Here is a 19,951-nt window from a genome sequence, read left to right as displayed (position 1 = left end):
ATTCAGATAACTCCAGATATACAGTAAGTGAAACTGTGGACATCACCCTGGCATAAACCTAAACTTCTATAGAATTAAGAACCTACATATTTAATGGCAATTAAAGAGTTTGCATTTTTCCTAACAAAATTTGTTTTAAGTGTATGTTTCTGCATACCCTGTAAACATTTAGACATATCTTGCAATAAAACAAACATGTTAGAAAATCAGAAATTATCTCTTTTTTAGGCATTAGTTTGACATATTACTTACAACTCTTGAATCCACATATTTTGTGCACTGTACAAGAACTGACTGCCAGTACTTTTCTATGAGAATCTATTTTCACTAGTAGATTAACTTAAGTTTCTGCAAGAAGATGTTTTAAATCTTCTAATCTGAAAATTCTACATTTATCATCACCTACTTAGGTTATTCTCTGTATTAGAAAACCACTCCCAAGAAAAAGGTTTCTTCCTCCACAATGCACTATGACACAAGTAAACAGTTATCTTCTCAGCGTCATATCTATCTTCCTAATTTTCTCCATCTGGCTGACCAAAGAAATCATCAACGTCTTTGAAATATCTTGACAGTAGGCAAGTATATCACTGAGATTGTTTTACAGCTTGGATTATCTGTTCTAAGAATTTAACTCTTTTATTTTCTATTCTACATATTTTCTGCTGTAATTTATGCTTTAAAAATGCACCACAGGTGAATTTAAAACACTGAACTATTTATGTTTGCTCTAAGTAACTCAAGTTGTGAGATTAGAACATTAAAATGCTATTTATAAAGTAGCAAAGTATTTTTCTTCCTTTAGTTTTTATGTTAGTGCTTTCTAACAGGATACTCTGCTTTTTATGAAATCCCCTGCCTAAAGGTTAGTTTAATTGTGTAAGGTTTTGGCATTTTTTTATCATTAGATGGTATGAAATTCTTTGGATGTTATATGGCTATTTCAAGTGTCTGATCCAATTTGTTCTGTCTGTAAAGTTGATTGTCAGGTACCACATAACAATATTGATTTTTGTTGAGATTCTACTGTCTTTCAGCAACATCTATTACTGCAAGGCTCTCTCTATGACTGGATATTCCTTCTCACTGATTTCTTCTTCCAGGTAGTGGAAGGTAATCAAATGCTCCATATTTGTCATTCCCCAAATTACATGTAAATTATAATACATTTTCTTAAAATGTGCTGCCATTGTTGCCTCTGTGACAACACACTGAAGAAAGGAAAAAGCTTCTGTGCACTGGGAGAATGAAGTGAGGAACTGAGAGAGAAAGAGCCTGTTAGACACCGAGGTCAGTGCAGAGGGAAGGCAGGAGGTGCTCCGGGTACTGGAGCAGAAGTTCCCCTGTGGCCTGTGGAGAGGCATGGTGGAACAGGCTGTGCACCTGCAACCCATGGTATACTACATCACAGCAGATCTCTTTGCTGCAGCCTGTGGAAGACCCCATGGTGGAGCAGGTGGATGTGGCCTGGAGGAGGCCACAGTCCATGTAAAGCCCTCATGGCAGCAGACTCCAGGCCAGAGCTGCAGCATGTGGAGAGGAACCCCCTCAGGAGCAGCAGGCCTAATAGAGCTGCCACCCATGGAGGACCCATACCGGGGAAGTCCATTCCTGAAGGATGGATCCCATGGTATGGAACCATATTGGAACAATTCTTGAAGAGCTGCTGCCTGTAGGAAGCAGCTTGGGAACGACAGCATCCTGTTGGAGGGACCTAAAACTGGAGCAGTGGAAGAGAGTGAAGATGAAGAAGCAGCAGATGATGAATGCTATGGACTGATCTCAAACCCCATTCCCTGTTCTGCACTGGAGAAGGAAGTGGATTTTTTTAGTTTGCTTTTAGTTTCTGTCAGCACTAGTCTGTTGTTGGTAATAGGCAATAAATTATATTAATCTCCCTACACTGAGTCTGTTTTGCCTGTGCATGATCTTCTGGCCTTATGCCAAACTTATCTAAACCTTTTGTCTCTTTATCTCAACCCTTAAGCTATTTTTCTTTTTAATATATATTCTCCCCTTGTTTCTCTGAGGAAGGTGATTGAGAGAGCAGTGTGGTGGAGGTTAGTTAGCCATCAGTTTCAAACCACCACAGCCATGTAGTGATAGGACACAATATAAAACCTTTTCTCTTGTTGAACAATTATATCAGTCTTTTGCCCCAAAATATAGAACTTCATTTTGTTTTGATACAGCATTTTATTTAGTTGTAATTATATTTTGTAAATCTGTATTTTGCTTTCATGTCACTGGTTCTCAAATGAACACTATACAATAATAGTATAGTTATCATTAGGATCCTCTGATGACTTCTATATTCATTTTGGACTCCCCATTCACTTTATCCTATGTCTTTTCATCTTATTTTGTTACTACATACAGACCTTCTGAGACAGTTTAGACTGTATTTATTCCTTATTATTCCTTTATTCCCACTTACGTTGGTGTCTCACAGTCTATAGCACTTGAAATGGCAAGGTTTTATCTTTTGTTAAGGAGTCTTAACTCCCACATTGGATTTTTTAAAGTTATCTATTTATTCTTTGTCTGAGAGCCAGAATGTTGAAATATCCCATCAGAAAAAGCATGTTTTTTGAAAATATTGTTTAAACAGCATCTTATTTTCGTCCACTCATTACTTTGCCACATTTTGCCAGTAGCTTCTCTTGATTGCAGGCTACAAGAGGAAATGTCATAACACAGCACTACTGCAAATGACACTTGATGTCTTTGACATCTTCTGATACCCAGAAGTGCATGACTTCCCAGTGACTTGCAACATTACCACTTAGTGGTGTGTCATCTACCCTGCCTACATGAGAGGTGATGTGGTTACAAGTCTCTGGCAATCTAAAACATCTTGGATCAAATTAATCTTGTTTATTCTATTGCAGAGGAATAATTGAAAGATCGTTCATAACATCAATTAAAACAAAACAACAACAACAAAAACATAGCCTACTTTTAAATTTCTGCATACTAACACACTATTTTTTCAGTAGCATTGCTACTGAATGTGCTCTGGATTCTCAGACACTGTTCTGGATTCTCAGACATTCTCATTTCCCATTTTTCTAAGTAGAACGGAGTAATGTTCAACACTTTGCAAAGACCAGAAAAAATTGCCACCAATGGCTTGAGGATGAGTTTTGCCACAATATATTAAAAGTTCTGCATCATTATTGCCTTCTATTAAACATAAAAGCAGAAAATAGCTATCTGAAATAACATTTATTCTTCATTTATTCATGTGCTTCTTTTTCTTCTAATTGCTTCCCAGTCTACCTACTATCACATTCGATAGAAGCAATTCTAAACTTACATCTTTCATCTCACCATTTTGGCGATGTTAGTTTTACCCTTATTTCATATATTGATCTTATTTCATAAGACTTTAATCACTCTTTCCTACCTATCTAACCATATATTTAACCCAAAGATTATCCATTACTCTTCATTTACTTTGTAGTTCTACATCTTTATTCCTATGTAAACCTTACCCTGACTTTGCCAGATAAAATACTTTCTGCCCTTCCCACATCTTCCCTTATGTTCAAGTCTCAGACACTTCATTGTGACATACCATCATTCAAGCTCAAACAGGGATAACATGCAAGGAAGTAAGCTGTCAACTGTGATACAATACACACATTAGTATTTATAGCTAAGCATGTTGAAGCATGTTACCATGTAGGTGTGTTTCCAAAGTCTTCACCAATTTTGTTAGTCATGAAAAGCAGTAGTGAATTAGCCTAAATGAAGGTAAGCCAGACAGCAGTTTCCACCATATGTGGAAAGTAACCATAATAGGAGCACAATTATATTTAATGAACAGTATTTCACCTTGATTTTTTTTTTCTCCCCTGAGATATATCCCATAAAATAGATCTTAGACATTTGCACAAAAGAATGGACAGTGATACACAGATCATATTTTCCATTACCTTTGCAAGACCCACACTTATAGACAGATATTGTATGTTTTTCTATGAATACACAAGAGCAGCACTGGTGAATTTATGCAAGCAACACATTTCAAGACTGCCAACAATGAAGCATCGTTCAAACTGCACTGTATTTTATGAATAAACCTGTAATGTTATATTATGATGAATCTATTTGACATTCAGTGGTGTGATGCAGTGCATAATAATTATAATAATGCAGGGCATGGCTGTAGATTATTATATGCACATGGAAGACACCAATGTCTTTAGGATGGACATTTAACTCAAGCTAGGAGCAGAGACAGAAATAGACTCAAGGAATTCAAGGAAAGTCCTCATCTCAAAGTCTGATGGTATTGTGAGCATCTACATGTTCAATATACACAGACACGATTAAGCCAGCAGAGAGATCATCTTGACTTAGCATGTAGATTTTCCTTTTAAGAAAAATGATACAGACATTACATCTGTGATTTCTTGTGTTGCTTTTTTGGGGGGAACTAGGGGATTTTTTATTTTTATTTTTTTCAAAGAACTATTATCTATTGTCAATACTTATAATGGATTTAAGAAAATATTGAAGGAAATCCCTCTAAAAAAGTCCCTGGCTTTGGGGACTGACTTGTTCTTCATATTAATTAGAAGAAAAGTCTTATAAGAAACAAAGCTGGTCTTAGTAACACCTGACTTACACCACGTTGCTTGATTTTCCATTTCTTATTTTTTTTTTGAGATCCAGATTTCTTTTGTATTTGTTTACACAATTGAGAGATCAATTTGAAGAATGAAAAGAGATATCCTTTGGTTTTAACAATGCTACTAATTACAAAGACATAATCTGGGGATATTATTTATATTCCCCTCCAGACTTTGAGCCATTATGTTATTTTCTTCCTTTCTTACAACTCTATAGTGCACATCACAGTCGCAATTAATGACGTGCTGGACAAAACAAAGAGAAAAAAATAAAAAGGGGGTGGTCAGTATAAGCCGTTAGCTACAAACACATTACAGGCAATATACAACACCAATGGTTGAATATTGACCTTAGGGCATTAACTCTATATCAGCATGCCATGCTACAGCACATGAACACATAGTCATCTTTACAACACAGAGCAGAATTTAAGAGACTCACATAATTGCCTGCGAGAAGGTACAGGAGCACTTCCAAATGCTGTGCCCTGTAAACAAAACACATTTTTTGGCTTTTTCTTTTCCTTTCTTTCAATTTTTTTATTTTTTATTTTTTGGAGCAAAGGATGTCAGTTTAACAGTGGTAGCAAATGAAAAAAAAATGACACACAAAGAAAATGAAGGCACCGAAACAAAATAGAGACTGTTTCGATAGAGGAGCTTGTTATTACTAAAGAACTGCAGTTCCTATTTTCAGACAAACATACATTATAGTGGAGAACGCTCTTTAGTAATCCACCCATCAGTGGCCACAATGCGCCAGTAAGAGAGAAAAAAGAGAGAAGGAGAAAGAGAGAGAAGGTAAGAAAAAAGTATCAGCGTAAGACAGGCATGCTCACACTTGTCAGTAATTAATTTTGATGGAGAGGACAATATATGGAGTATATATTAGAATGGATTATTTTACAAAAATAAGAAGATTCAATTACACCAATGTCTTAGCTGATACCGTCACTGTTTGAATGTAAAATATGTTTCAAACAGGTAGGAGAGAGAGTGCAGTGCAGTTTGGTTCCTGTCACTTCCTCCTCATATTCTCTCTATAATTATGTAACAAGTACTCACTAGGCACGTTTGATGACAGTTGATAGGAAGCAGGTTTATTAAATCCCTGATCAATATTTGCAGTGTGCTCTTTCAGTAGAGAGATTTATCTTTTCTGTATCATGCCAGTAATTGCCACATAGCTCTGAAATACCAACTGTGCACATAAAGAAAATACAAATCAAAGGCCAAGCAAGTCATATTGGTTGGGATGTGTAGGTAAGCCTCTATCCCCTGTGATCCCCTACCCACCAAAACTCCATAAAACAAGCCCAGAAAAAAAGTAGAGAAAGACTGTAAAAAGGACTAGGTAAAAAGAAACTAGTGTATAACAACGGTGGAGCAGCATTAAGATAAACAATATTGTCTCATTCTGAATCTAGATCATAAGCCAAGGCTTTGCTTTGAGTTTGTGTCCAAGGTTATGCTCATCTCCCAGTGTAAATGGACACTGATTTGGACTGAGTAGTTGAGGGTGAATAGTAACAGAAATATTTAGGTTGCACTTATTGTCTGAAAAAATAAAACTAAAAATAAATCAAACACATACACTTTATGAAACTGGACTGGAGAGTGACTTCCTTCAAAATAATTTCACTTCCACCATCCTTTTGAATTCCAGGCTGAGAAGTGATTTACCAGACATTTGGATAGTGCTAGGCATTTGTTTCTTAAGGTCACTTTATTTTTTAGGTCTTGTAAAATTGTTTTTTTCTTTACCTATGTGCATACATATGTGTATCTAGCAAGCCCCACAAAGAAACCATCTGTTTCTCTGTGTTCCTCATACCATGTTATTTAATGAAAACCAGAATCACAAGAATTATTCATCATTTAAGCTGCTGTGGCTGTGCTACTGAGACAACAGCTTGCAACACATGGGCCATATGCAATGCTGTGTAGCTCTGCAGAAGCCATTTATCTCACTACAACCTGAATATGTCACTCCGTGACTAACTCCTTCCTTCAACTTTAGGAAGAGGTAACAGTCATCAAAACAAGGGGACAAGCTGGGGTCAACTCATGATAGTGAGGCAAAAGCACTCTAGCTTCCTTGTTTTTAGTGCTCCCCATGGTCTTTATGAAATGAAATACATGCTAAGATAACATAGATTCATCTAAGACAAAGCAGAAGCTTTGAAGAATAGACTGTCTATTACTGTCTAATAATATATTTCTAATGACATAATTCTCCTGAAAAGAAAAATGCCAATGATTTTGAGTGCATTACATTTTCGTATTTCTGATTTCCAGAGTAAATAGCTCTGCAGGCGGAAAGACCAGGAGGAAAAGGCCCAGACCAGAGCTTATCTTTTTCCCCATTTCCTCCTTCAGAAATAAATGTTGTCCTTCAGTACAATCCAGCACAATAAGGTGCATTTTTGAACCCAAGACAAGTTAAAGACATTCTGCATGGCAAATCCAAACTCTGCTGGCACTCTTACTAGTTCAACAGTTTTAAACAGATATAGCTTCTTTTTCCATCCTCTCTGTGCATTAATGCCTTTTTTTTTTTTTTTTTTTTTTTTCTCAGTCCAAAGGTGTCTAGGCTTCTGTGATATCTTTAGGGGTGAATACCATATTAAGTTTTCCTAGTTCCCTATGATTCCTAGAAATGCAGAACCTTATGTAGCGACAAGATAAGGTTATTAATAGTGTAGAGGCATTGCAGACGAGTTACCTTGTTACTAATTCAATGATTTATAAAAATTGGTACACTCATTTAATGTTTCTAAGTAGCTGACCTTTCCCTATCTTTTTGCTGTTTAATTTTAATTAAGAGATCACTTACAGAATAAACTTCTCAAAGTACAGTTCTTAGTTTACTGCAAAATTTGAATTTGGATTCTGATTGGGATCATCTTTTAATACTGTTGCACACTTGAATAGGAGGACAGTGATGTGTGTTAAGCTTTTCCATGCATTCTAAATATATATTCTTCATTTACATTTAAAATCCTTTTAAGTTATTTTAAAGTGTACACGAAACATAACTGGCATTTTCTAAACCTTTATTATGGAAATGCACAGAACAGAGGTGTAGGTTCTAAGAGGTGTAGTTTCACAGGATCACTGTGCAAACGTTTTATTTTATTTGTTTTGGTTGAAAACTCCCTATAACAGCTCAAGGTCATTTAATTTTTAAATGTTAAAATCCCAGCCATTCTATATTATCACCAATGAGAAGAAGAGAAATAATTTTCACTGTATCATTTTTATTGTATTTTCTACTGTTTCTAACCAATTAGTTCTGAAGACCTTTTTTACTTAACAAATATAAAATAAATCTGTCTCTGCTGATTCACTTCACAGAATCGCAGAATAGGTTAGAAGGGACTTCTGGAGGTCATCTAGTCCAACCCCACTACTCAAGCAGGTTGTCCAGGACCATGACCAGGTGACTTTTGAAGATCTCCACGGAGGAAGTCTCCACCATCCCTCTGAGCAACCTGTGCTAGTGCTTCACCACCCACACAGTTAATTTTTCCAGGTGTATTCTTGATATTGCTAAGTACATTATGTTTTCAACAATACTGAAATAGTTTAATGAGTACAGAAAGCTACACTTCCTCATTAGCGAGTTGATGTGCCAGTGTAGTGAAAGTGAAAACTAAGCTTGTGATCAAAGAGTTCCTGGAGGGAGGGTTTAAATATAAACAGCCCTTACATTTCACCTTTGAAAATGCAGGTGAGGAGAATACAGTCATCAATATCTGAAAAGTTAGAGTTCTGCAGCCAAGAAAGAATTAGTCAAGATCCGGAAGCCACTACAAGTGAATCTCTCAGGGTGCCTCATTTACAACACCTGGTCTCTTCAGTGGAACAATGAGGGAAATACACTTTTAAGGACTTCTTTGCACATCACCACAGAAGAATGAAAAAATACACCTACTCAGGATTTGGTTCCTGTCTCCTTCTTACATCTTATGCTTTATGGCAAAAGAAAAGACAAGGAAAGGTGAGGAAAGGAAATTGTGAGGAAAGGAAATGTGAGGAAAAATAAGGGAGAGGAGGGGAGGGGAAAGAAAGGGAAGGGGAAACAGAAAGGGAAGGCAAGGCAGTTTCTCACTGGTCTAGCCTGTTTGTAATAAATAATAAATTATATCAATCTCCCTATGCTGAGTCTGTTTTGCTTGTGATTATAATTGTTCAGTAATCTCCCTGTCCTTATCTCAACCCCTGAGTCCTTTCCATCCTATTTTCTCCCCCTTCTCCTTTGAGTGAGGGGAGTGAGGGGAGTTGCGGTGGAGTTCAGCTTCCCAGCTGTGTAAAACTGACACACAGGACATGGTCATTCAGCAATTTTGCCTTTCAGATTTATACATTTTTGATGGAAAAACTTTCTCTTTGTCAGGTGTCCTATTTTTGTGTAAGCTGATTCAATGCAACTACATTTATTAGGATTGTTCTGCCCAGTTTTCTACCTGAATTTCCATAATCAATATACTGCCTTTCAATTTTCACTCTGTCTCTCATTTAAACAAATTCTAAAATAAAATTTTAAGTGCTGACACCACTTCTACTCAGAGCTCATCCCCACTGTATAGACAAAATAAGACTTCAGGCTCCTTTTGACAAGTCAAAGAAATGAACAGTTGAATACACAGAGGTCTGGAGTTTGATACTTTTGGAAGAGTAATCAACTGCATAAATGTACACGAAAAATGGTACTCAAAGCAGTCATATTAAAGAGGAAGGCTGAGGTGTTAAAGCAAAACACACAAAGAAGAATTCTTATTCTTTTTAGAAAGAGATTAGAAAATGCTAAATAAATAGTTTTCACATGCAATTGTTTATATCTTAATGTCTTTGATAGCATTATCCAACTTCAATAACAGCCAACATTCAGTCTTTACAATCCTTCTGATGAAAATCTGCATATCATTTGTGTTTTTTCCATTTATTAGATTTCAGATTATAATGTGTGTTGACTCAAAAAAAGAAACTATAAAAATATTTTGGTTCTACAGTGGGCTGAAATACAACATGGCCTTCACACAACTCCAAAATATTTACAGCTATGTGTAATTAAAGGTAACAGCAAATAATTTATTTTATTATTATTATATTTTAGTGAAAGCTATGCCAGGCATGAACAAAATTACTAAAAGAAACAGCCTCAAGAGTGAATGCTGCTCCATAGTCTATAGATATAGTAATATAAATATGTTTCTCCTCCAAACATTTTTCAAACTTAAATTATAGCTCATTAAGGAAGACATATTTCCATCTTAAAGTTATCAGTAAATATTTTACTAGCAGTCTCTTGGCACATTTTCAACTCTGAATCAACATGTACATGCACTTGTCAGCAATCTGTTTCCACATGTAAGTGAAAGATCCTAAAATATACTTTAACACCACAGTTAGGATTGCAATCTCATAAGGCCAAACTAAGCATGCTACATTAGATCTAGTTACAACACTCAGACTAGGTAGTAACAGTCTTTCTGTGTACCTACAGTCCCTTATGTGATAGCAATACAATATTTTTTTTTCAAATAAATAATCCAACTAATGCTACAGGACAGCTATATTTGGATGCTTTACTGCAACTACCTCACTAGCAACAACAACAATCTGCTCTGATTGCTTAGGTAGAAATTTCCGATGGATAATTTGTGAATTCCTGCATACTTCTACATCTGCTGAAATACTGTTCTGATTTAAAAAACACACATTTGTAAATGTAATAATAATAAAAATAAATAGAAAAATAGTAATTCATTTGCCCACATCTCATTCACATCAGTGATATTATGTTACATTAATTTTTTATTCACAGCATGACCTGATGTGTCTGATTCTTTATCCTCTCAGGGACTTAAGAAAACTTGAATTTAGCTATCCCTGCCTCCACACTTGTACAAGTTGTTTTAAAGCCTTCCTGCTTTGCACATTTAAGGCTTTCATGAGCTTGATCTTAGAGGCCTCTTAGGCATTATTGCCTACAATATCTTTCATTTATAGCAAATTAACTGTACTAACTGCAATAAAAGTATTTCTATTAGGGGGCTATGTGCTAGAAATTCAGGCTCAAACTGTTGGACAGTCTCAGTAGTTAGACAACTTCCACTACTTCTTTTGTTCTCATCAACCTCCTGTTCTTGCCAAAAGTCACCCTGCAGCTGACAGTCTTATCTGAGCTGATACAAGGTATATAGGTCCTCTTACCTGCAGTGATTTTTTTATGAATGGTCACTCTGTCTATTTGTACGTGTTTTATAAGTATGTTATCCAGTTCTGAATAGCAATGTTCAGTCGTTGTTTGCACATAATAGATCCCATTAAAACAAAACAAAACAAAACAAACAAACAAACAAACAAAAGAGTCCATTGCATTATATACCAAGTCAGTTTGGCATATATTTTAAGGACAGTTCAAAACCTACTACGTGGTAAATTGTTACATACTTAAAAAATAATAATAATTAAAAAGTCACAGATAAACAAACAAACAAAAAGAACCATAGAAGTTTATTTAAGGTCTGAAAAATACTTTCTGCTTTTACATTTAATTAAGTACTGAAGGTGGCTTAAAGAGTAATGGGTACCTCACCACCTCTCAGAGTGTGTTAACTTTGCAAGTTGGGTGGATATCGTTTCTGATCTGAACCATTTGGCTCAACCCCTTTGGGTGAAGCCAATACAGTTCAACCATACACATAATGATTCTGAGTTATGGCTACGCATTGTTTTTTATCCCTAGGTCTACTTCCTGCTTTAACGATAAGAAAACTTCATTTGATTCAAAAGGACACAAAAAGGCAAATGATTCTGTTTGTGTAGTTCTTTTTCCTTTCCATTTTTAGCTGCTGTTTCTTCTGTCTACACAACTCTGTGTTCAGAATATACACATAACACTTCAAAAGATGCATATGTAGTTGTACGCACATCCTATCAATTGAGTATCACAGAATAAGTATTCATTGTGTTTGAAGGAGACCTAAGTTGATCACCTAGTTCCCCCTCCTGCTCAAAGCCAGGTCAGCAACAAATTCTAACTTAATCCACCCTTAAATTAAAAATTCAATATTGAAAAAGAGACCATTGGATGATTATATCTAGATCAGAATATAATGCTGCAGTAAATGCTTGTACAAAGTGAAACCGAATCACCAGGGAATCACATTCCAATTTTAATTTAGAGTCAGAACATAAAGCCAGAACATGCATTTATGGCCACCTTTGCACTAGAGCTCATTTATCTCAAAACAAAAACAAAAATAAACAAACAACAACAACAAAAAACAACAATCCAGTTCTTTCTTAAAAAATATTAATGGTTAAAAAGAAATATATGTCAATGAACAATGAAAGTGTGAAACTCATACATTTCTCCCTACTGCAAACTGCAAATTTATTCACATAGATAGAAAGTGCAGACCTGTAACATTTGCTTTGCCATATTAAATAAATACTCCTACAATTCTGTAAGGTATTTTCTGTAGTAGTGCCAGTCTGAAATATTCATATAAGGATGAATATGAAGTTTTAATATTTTTGTACAAATCACCATAAAGGTAATTACCACTGTATGTTTTGATGTGATTACATTATAGTTCTGACCAAAAGCCACTGGAAATCTTTCACATCCTAAAGTTCTTTCTCCTTGAGAAATACATTATGGAGTCTTATATTACTTGCCCCCACAAAGTCAGCCACAAGGAAACCTGTTTGAGAAAGATTTCACTGCTGAGGTCTATGTTAATTTCTATCACTTTCAGACAGAAGACTTCTTTTCATCCTGTTGATTCAACTTTGCTTCAAAAACAAATTAAAATACACATAAAACACACACCACACAAGAAAATAACACGATTCTGCATAAACCTTATTTTTATTTTACACTCAGTGTGACTAGCTATAAGAAATTAACTTCAAATGATATGTCTGTAAATCTCTTACTTGCTCTGCTCCTGTCTATTTGCTGTCTATTCTTTTCCCTTTAAAATAAAATATTTTTTTATTTTTAGTTAGTTAGATAAGCGTCATGGCAGTTGAACCTTACAAATTGGACAGAAAACAGAACATGTCACAAAATTTTCATTTTAGAGATTCCCATCTCTAAACCATTATCTGGTTGTGTTTGTGGATCAAAATCCACTTCTTTCAGAATTTAAGTTTGGAATTATACAATAAAATATGATACTTTGTTGAACAGATGGTTTATCATGGAAGCTTGTTATTAGATTTGCTGACTTATTCTTTTGTTTTATCTTAATTTGACTTATGCTCACTGAAGTGAAATTGCATTTAAGGTCTTTTGGCACGTAATAAATCATGTTTTTACAGTAGCCCTTCAGCACAGTGTTTAAATAGCATCTTAACTGTTGAAGGAATTTACTGCAAGAACAACATAACATTATATATGGTTGTAGGGAATCACTCTGTTAGTAACCTGAATGGTGTTACTAACTGAGTATTTCTGTTTGTACTTGATTTTATATTTTCTTCAGTCATGAGTGCTGTCACACCTTCCAGAAATAGTCTCTCTATTCCATTTAGTTCTGTCCCTTCCTCAAAATTCACCTACAAATAATCTGTTGAACTGTAGTGGGTTTAAATGGCAAGGTTTTGGTAGCAGGGGGCAAAGGGGTGGCTTCTGCAAGAAGAATCCAGAAACAGCCCCATGCTGGCTATAGCTGAGCCAATAAGCAATGTTGTTTGCCCCTCTGTGAGAGCAGATTTTAAGAAGTGAAAAACAAACAAACAAACAAAAACAAACACAAAAACAACAACAATGAAAAAAACACTGCTGTGGAACAGCAGCTGGGAGAAAGAGTGAGAAACAGCCTTACAGATACCAAGGTCAGTGAAGAAGAATAGGGAAGAGGTGCTCCAGGCACCAGAGCAGAACTTCCCCTGCAGCCTGTGGTGAGGCCCATGGTGAAGCAGGCTGTCCCCCTGCAGTGCATGGAGTACCACGGTGGAGCAGGTTTCCATGCTGCAGCCTGTGGAAAGGAGCCCACACAGGAGCAGGCAACTTGACAGGAGCTGCTGCTCGTGGGGGACCCATGTTGGAGCAGTTTGCTCCTGATGGATGGACCCTGTGGTATGGACCTGTATATGGAGCAGTTCTTGAAGAGCTGCTGCCTGTGGGAAGCTCCCACAGGATCAGTTCAGGAAGGACAGCATCCCGTGGGAGGGGTCCCATGTTGGAACAGAGGAAGAGAATGACTGAGAAAGAGCAGTGAAGACGAAGTGCCATAGACTGACTGCAAACCCCATTTCCCCTGTTCCCTTGTGCTGCTTGGAGCAAGGAGGTGGAAGAGGGTGGATGGGGGAAAATGTTTTTGGTTTCTTTCCTTTGTTTCTCACTTCTCTAGCTTGTTAGTAATAGGCAGTAAATCTTACTGTCTCCTTACTCTGAGTCTGTTTTGCCCATCATGATAACTGTTGAGTAATTTCCCCATCCTTATCTCACACCTTGAGCCCTTTGCTTCGTATTTTCTCCCCCTTTCCCTTTGAGGAGGGGGAGTGAGAGAGAGGTTGTGGTGGAGCTCGTCTGCCCACCTAAGTAAAATCACCACATGAACAAAAGTGAATGCCTTGTAACTACATTAACACATTCTGAATGCAGCTCAGTTCCTTACCTTTGTTCTTTGCAGATGCCATGACATTTTGTTAATGGATATTTCCCTAAGAACACAATGTTGCATGCCTCACAGAAAGGGTATGTGGCATAGCAAAACCTAAATTGTTTCCAAACACTTCTTTCTTCCCATACTCTGCAATGGAACTAATATTTTTATAAAGACTTCTTTTATAAAGAAGTCTTTTAACTAGTTGGTGCATTAAAATTTATTACTATAATTAGATTTGCCAGTAGTGTATAAGCCATAATAAATTCCAACTTTATACTGAGTGGCTATGAGAAAAAAAAATGTGTTTTACTAAGTAGCTTCATCAATGAAGCATAAAACAAGAAAGAAAAATAGGGGCAAGAGAAACTAAAATGAAACAAATAAACAAATGGGTAAAAGTCCATAGGCTAAATGTCTGCTTCTCTTGTTAGAATCATCAACAATGGCAAGATCAAGAAAGTCTCAGCTGCAGCATATGTACCAGTTTAGTAGCTGTGTGGAAATGACTTCTTATACACAGCTCCAAATTAGATTAAAAATAAGTCAGGTGACTTTTCTACTTTGAACTCTAAGCCTCTGAATAAATTTTGGTTTTAGTCTTTGGGATCTTCAAAATTCTCACCTGATTAGAACTGATTTACAGCAATATCTGACCCAGCTTTGTTCATTTGGAGAAACATTCAAGCTGTGTCTAAGTCTTCTAACTGAAATTTCATAACCCCTCAAATCACAGATATAAATCTACTGTAAAACAGTATGTATGCCAAGGCAAGTTATTACATTGGGTCTTTTACTGAGGGGAGTGTTAGTTACACACATGCTTACACAAAGGATTTGACACCATACCAAAGTATTGTGAAGTATGACAAAAATGACAGCAAAATCTGCTTATTTACTGTATCATTGATGGTAATCACCATGACTTTTTCTTATTATTCAATATTGTGATTTTTTCTTTTTACATAGTCTGGAGGCTAACACATTTAGTTACTGTCAAAAACAAGGAAAACAGCCATTACGAACTCTTGATGGCAGTAAAAACTGACCTAGAGTGATAGTTGTTATAATAATGACAAGCATGGGTTTCAAAGTATTTCTCCTTTCCCCTTAGAGGACAAGTAAGGAAGTATTACCAAGAGCATAAAGTTTATATACAGCAACTTGTCTATGGACTGAGGGCACTTCTGTCTCTTATTTCAACAAACATTTAAACTGACAATTAAACTCCTTTACTTTTGCAAATGCTCTATGAATTACAACTCAAAAGTTCTTGTACGAGCACCAAGAGAGTATTTCTGTTCCTGCCAAGAAACTCATACATCTGAGTATTTGTTGTCAGAGTACTCATCTCATTAAAAAAAGGAGTTAAACTGTCATAAATAAAAGTAAGTATTACAAATGCAAAAGCTATTAAAAAAGCTTTCCAGGTGTGATAACAAACATAACATTCAACAATCAAAACCTCATTTACAGTTTGTCCACTGCCTGAACAACACACCTCCAAATAAAGATCCCATCATTATTAAAGTGCTTTTATTTTTTATTTCATTTATTTTTTATTTTTAAGTAAAAGCCATATGATCAAAATGGTTTATTTCACCACCAAAATGTATAATTGAGAATAAAAATCTTTTCGCAATTTTATGGCTCACACCACTTTAGCATCCTGACATACAAGCACATAATTACCTTCCAGCGAAAAGAAGTACAGCTCTACATGTACTTCCCAAGTAAGTTAAAATCTTTGAGATATTTCACTTGTATATGTTCACAGTGTTGCTTATGTACCCAAAACTCGCATTTTTATTTTTTTTTCTCCAGTGTACACTCACACTGCCTTCCTCAGTTAGACATAGAGCAAAGAAATATTCCACACTACCCTTGCTTCAAGAAACTCTTCAGCTACTTTTTCAGAAACTTGGAAATACTCTAATAAAGAAACAACAGAGAATGGATACTGAAAAGATAATACCTGTCAAGGAACCACAGTTGAGCAATTGTTCTTTCCCCTTTACATGGTACCTACAGCCACAAAAGGAAGAATGAATGGGAAGGCTTTGAAGGCAAACTATGCAATTCCTAAATACCAGTGTTGCAAAAAGTGTAGAAGGGAATTGAAAATAAATAACTAAGGAAAAAAATAAAAAGAAAGAAAAAAAAAAAAAAAAAAAAAAAGGAGATTTGAAACTGTTGTTCATTTTCTAAGCCTGCTAGCCTCCAGGACTTCAAAATCTTCTGGAAAAAAAGGTTTGGCAGAGAAATAAGAAAATGAAAATTGCATAGCAAGCTCTACTTTTCAAAGTCCAAAAAGTGAATTAGACGCTTAAAGTATGAAAATATTCCAGACTGCAGCATGACAGTGGAGCTTCATTCTACCGTGAAGCAGATGCAAAGGAGCACTCAAAGGAAAACATAAATCGCCCAGAAAATAAGTGTTACATTGTACATGGACAGTGCATTGCAGTTTGCTGACTCAAGCCCCAATAAATATTTTCCTACAGGAAATGAAGGAAAAAGCACACGATGCATCAAGGAAAAATAACTTCAAATGTTTTGGAGATCCAAAATGAAACACATTTATAAGCAACAATGCATTCACAATTGGAAAGGAGATGAATCCAGCTACAAAACAGTCTGAAAAGTGCATAATTTTTTTGACCCTGCTGTAATCCACACAGTCAAAACAGCAATGAAGAAAGAAAGATGAAGGGCTATAGCTCAGAATGTCACCTGTTCCCTGTTCTCTTGTGCTTTAGCAACACAGGTGAGACCACCAGACTCAGATCCTGTAGACTCAGGCCCAGGAAGAACCTGGTTTATGCCCAGGGCCATAGACGTAGAAGGTTAATGCACTAACTCACAACAAAGGCTCACCATTTTGACAGAAATCTTCACATGCCTCATTTGAATAGCTTTGTGTCTAGCTAAGCTAGTGCTACTTAAAATGTGCCAAAACCAATTAGCAAATAAAGATGTTGCTATAGCAACAGCATCTAATTTTCCAATTAGTAATAATTGCTGAAACACCTGCCATAACACACAAATACACTTGGATTGGAGGTCTCTGAAACAAACTTTAAAGTTTTTTTAATTGACCTTTGCCAGGATAATGAAAAAAAAAAAAGTGGCAATTCTATTTTTCCTGCTGTAATACAAATAGATAAAATAGCGTTTATTTTAAAAAGAGCCCAAAGAATGTATCCCAAAGTCTTAAATTCAGTAAGTGTTCTGTGCTTAGAGATTCCCAGGCAAGAAAAATTCCAGATGGCAGTCAGTTATGATGAAAAGCAGTAAAATGAATACAATATTGAAATACCACCTGTAGGATACAAATGGTCTAATTCACAGAGGAAAAGACAAAGCACATATTAGTGCTACAATGAGATCTGGAAAGATACGAATGATCATATTTAACCTAGGCAAGTTTGGATTTTTGAACATGAACTTTTGTGCCTAATTCTGGGTAAATCTTTACTGTCTGTCTCCAATCCAAAATGAAAATGGGACTTACATTTACTTTGCATCCCACCCTGAACATTTTTTGCACCCTCTCAGAGCAGCCACTATCCAGCCACAAATTGGAAAGTATCTGAAGTCAGTCAGCTGATGTTTATTTCCATTCTTGGAAAACACCAGTGGTCTTCATGTATTTAAATTTCCGTATTTCAAATGTTTACCCTTATCCCCCACCCACGTAGCAGCATCATATAGCTCTCCAGCACTTCTAAAAGCTGATTTTTGAAATATTACTTTATTTTCGCCATTTTTTCATGTGATCCATCTGTCTACATAGACTTATATGTGATCACCTTCCTACATACGTTCTCATAGACACTGAATTTAGAATAATGTGAACAATGTAATGGAAACAAATGGCCATGATACACTGACATTTGTAAATAATTTCTGAAACACACGTAAATATGGAGAACCTGCAACCATTGAGGAAAAAGGAGAAATATATGTGTTCTTATTATTTCCCACACAAAACTGTTCCCTGACTGTTTTTTAAACATCAAAAACAACATTAACTCTATGATCAAGCTGTAGCAGGTTTCAAAGAGGTTGTTGGGAAAAGAATGTGTACTTTGCACTTTTTCTCCTCTCTAATGAAATGATCTTACAATAGCAGATCATTTTATATTGGTCAGCATATTAATTCATGTTGTAAAAGACCAGCCATCCATTAGTTCCCTGCCTGTAAAAGCTTAAAATCACAACTAAGGTTTCTCCTGTAGGCCTTTTCTAAAGTCCTAATTAAAGTGAATATGAACAGTTCATCAGGTTTCAGAACAAATGTAGCAAATTTCCAAATGGTCAAGCCCAGCCGTGCTTTCAGAAATACCAACAGCAGCAACTGCAGCAAATAGATGCTGTTGTTTCACAAAGTCAAGATAAGTTTCAACAAACATTTTAGGACATGACTCAAAAAACTATGTTGCTTATAACACAGCAGAGTCTTGAATTGCTTTTTGATTGGAATAGAAAAAGAGCAGAACAGTGGTAAAGACAAATCTACGCTTCTAGTGATGTACACTGCTCACTGTATTTACATTTATAAATGAGTTATGCCATCCTTTTGGACCACCACCACCATATATATATTTATATATATATATATAGTATGGATATTTTTGACTGACAGAGGATAAGTTGCTCTTTAGTGTTTAAAAATAATAATAATAATTTAGTACTTAAAATTCAAATATTTGACATGGAAAAATAAACAGAAGTTTATTTTACCTGTCTACTAGAGTAGACAGCTAAATGGGGGAAAATACGAATGTTTTAATACACAATTACCCAGTTGATTTCTTACAAAAGATTTATTTAAGTTATGTATTAGTGCTTCAGAATTTCAGTGCAGTCTTAACTTCATTAATTTATATAAAATCACTGTTCTTGCCCTGTTATTATTCCTGAACACCAAAGGATAAAAGGACTTATCTAAAAATTACTATTTCATTAAGTAATTCACTTCACCTCTGATAGGTGATGTGTCAGTGACAACCACAATTTGAGAGAATATAGTTTGTGATAAATGTGAAAAATTAACTACATCCAAACTCTGAATGCTTAAAAAAAAAAAAAAAAAAAAAAAAAAGGCTTCCGTTATACACTCAAATCATATTAAGACATAAGATGCCATGGAAGCTAGTAGAAATCTTCCCATTGAAAGGAAAACAAAAATGTATCGAGGTTGAAGAATTTTCTTCTAAGAATTCTAAGAATTTTCTTGCTCCATTTAAAAAGACAGAAATGAAAAGGCAGACATTGTTTCCTTTTTATTTTATAATCTGGATGAAAATTAAGGGTTCCTATATACAGTATGAGTTTATATACTCTGTTTTTATTTATGTATTTATTTATTTTAGCCCCTGCCAAACTGTTTTTTTATCCTGAAGCCTCTTCCTAGGTTTTCTATAAGCCATAAGAACATATAAGGTTAAAAAAAAAAAAAAAAAAAGAAAAAAAAAAAAAGGCAAAAAAAAATCACCGTCACCAAATACATATATATATATAAATTAAAATCAACAACAGCCAACTAACCAAAAGCACAATATTTGATCCCTATTTGTTATACAGCAAACTGAATCCTCTAGTCTGTAATTCAAGTTTATGACCAGCTTTTTTGTATAAGGCCTTCCTCCTGTAGGAGAACAGGTATGCTTGAAATAC

At 35.5% G+C, this 19,951-nt stretch overlaps 1 protein-coding gene across 4 annotated transcripts in view; it reads right to left on the bottom strand.

The window, feature by feature from the left end:
- CCSER1 (coiled-coil serine rich protein 1) overlaps window positions 1-19,951 on the bottom strand; it is a 695,877-nt gene that overhangs the window by 114,667 nt on the left and 561,259 nt on the right. Inside the window, exon 12 of one of the 4 annotated variants that reach the window (XM_084516950.1) lies at window positions 5,083-5,128. The exons of the other annotated variants lie outside the window; for them this stretch is intronic. Coding sequence (XP_084373076.1) covers window positions 5,083-5,128 — 46 coding nt within the window. The remainder of the gene's footprint in view (window positions 1-5,082; window positions 5,129-19,951) is intronic. 4 annotated transcript variants of the gene reach the window in all.

The sequence above is a fragment of the Aythya ferina genome, assembly GCF_964211825.1.
Source record: "Aythya ferina genome assembly, chromosome: 4".
NCBI classification, from domain to species: Eukaryota; Metazoa; Chordata; class Aves; order Anseriformes; family Anatidae; genus Aythya; species Aythya ferina.
Note: the sequence above shows the minus strand (reverse complement) of the source record. Positions and strands in the feature narration are given on the sequence as shown.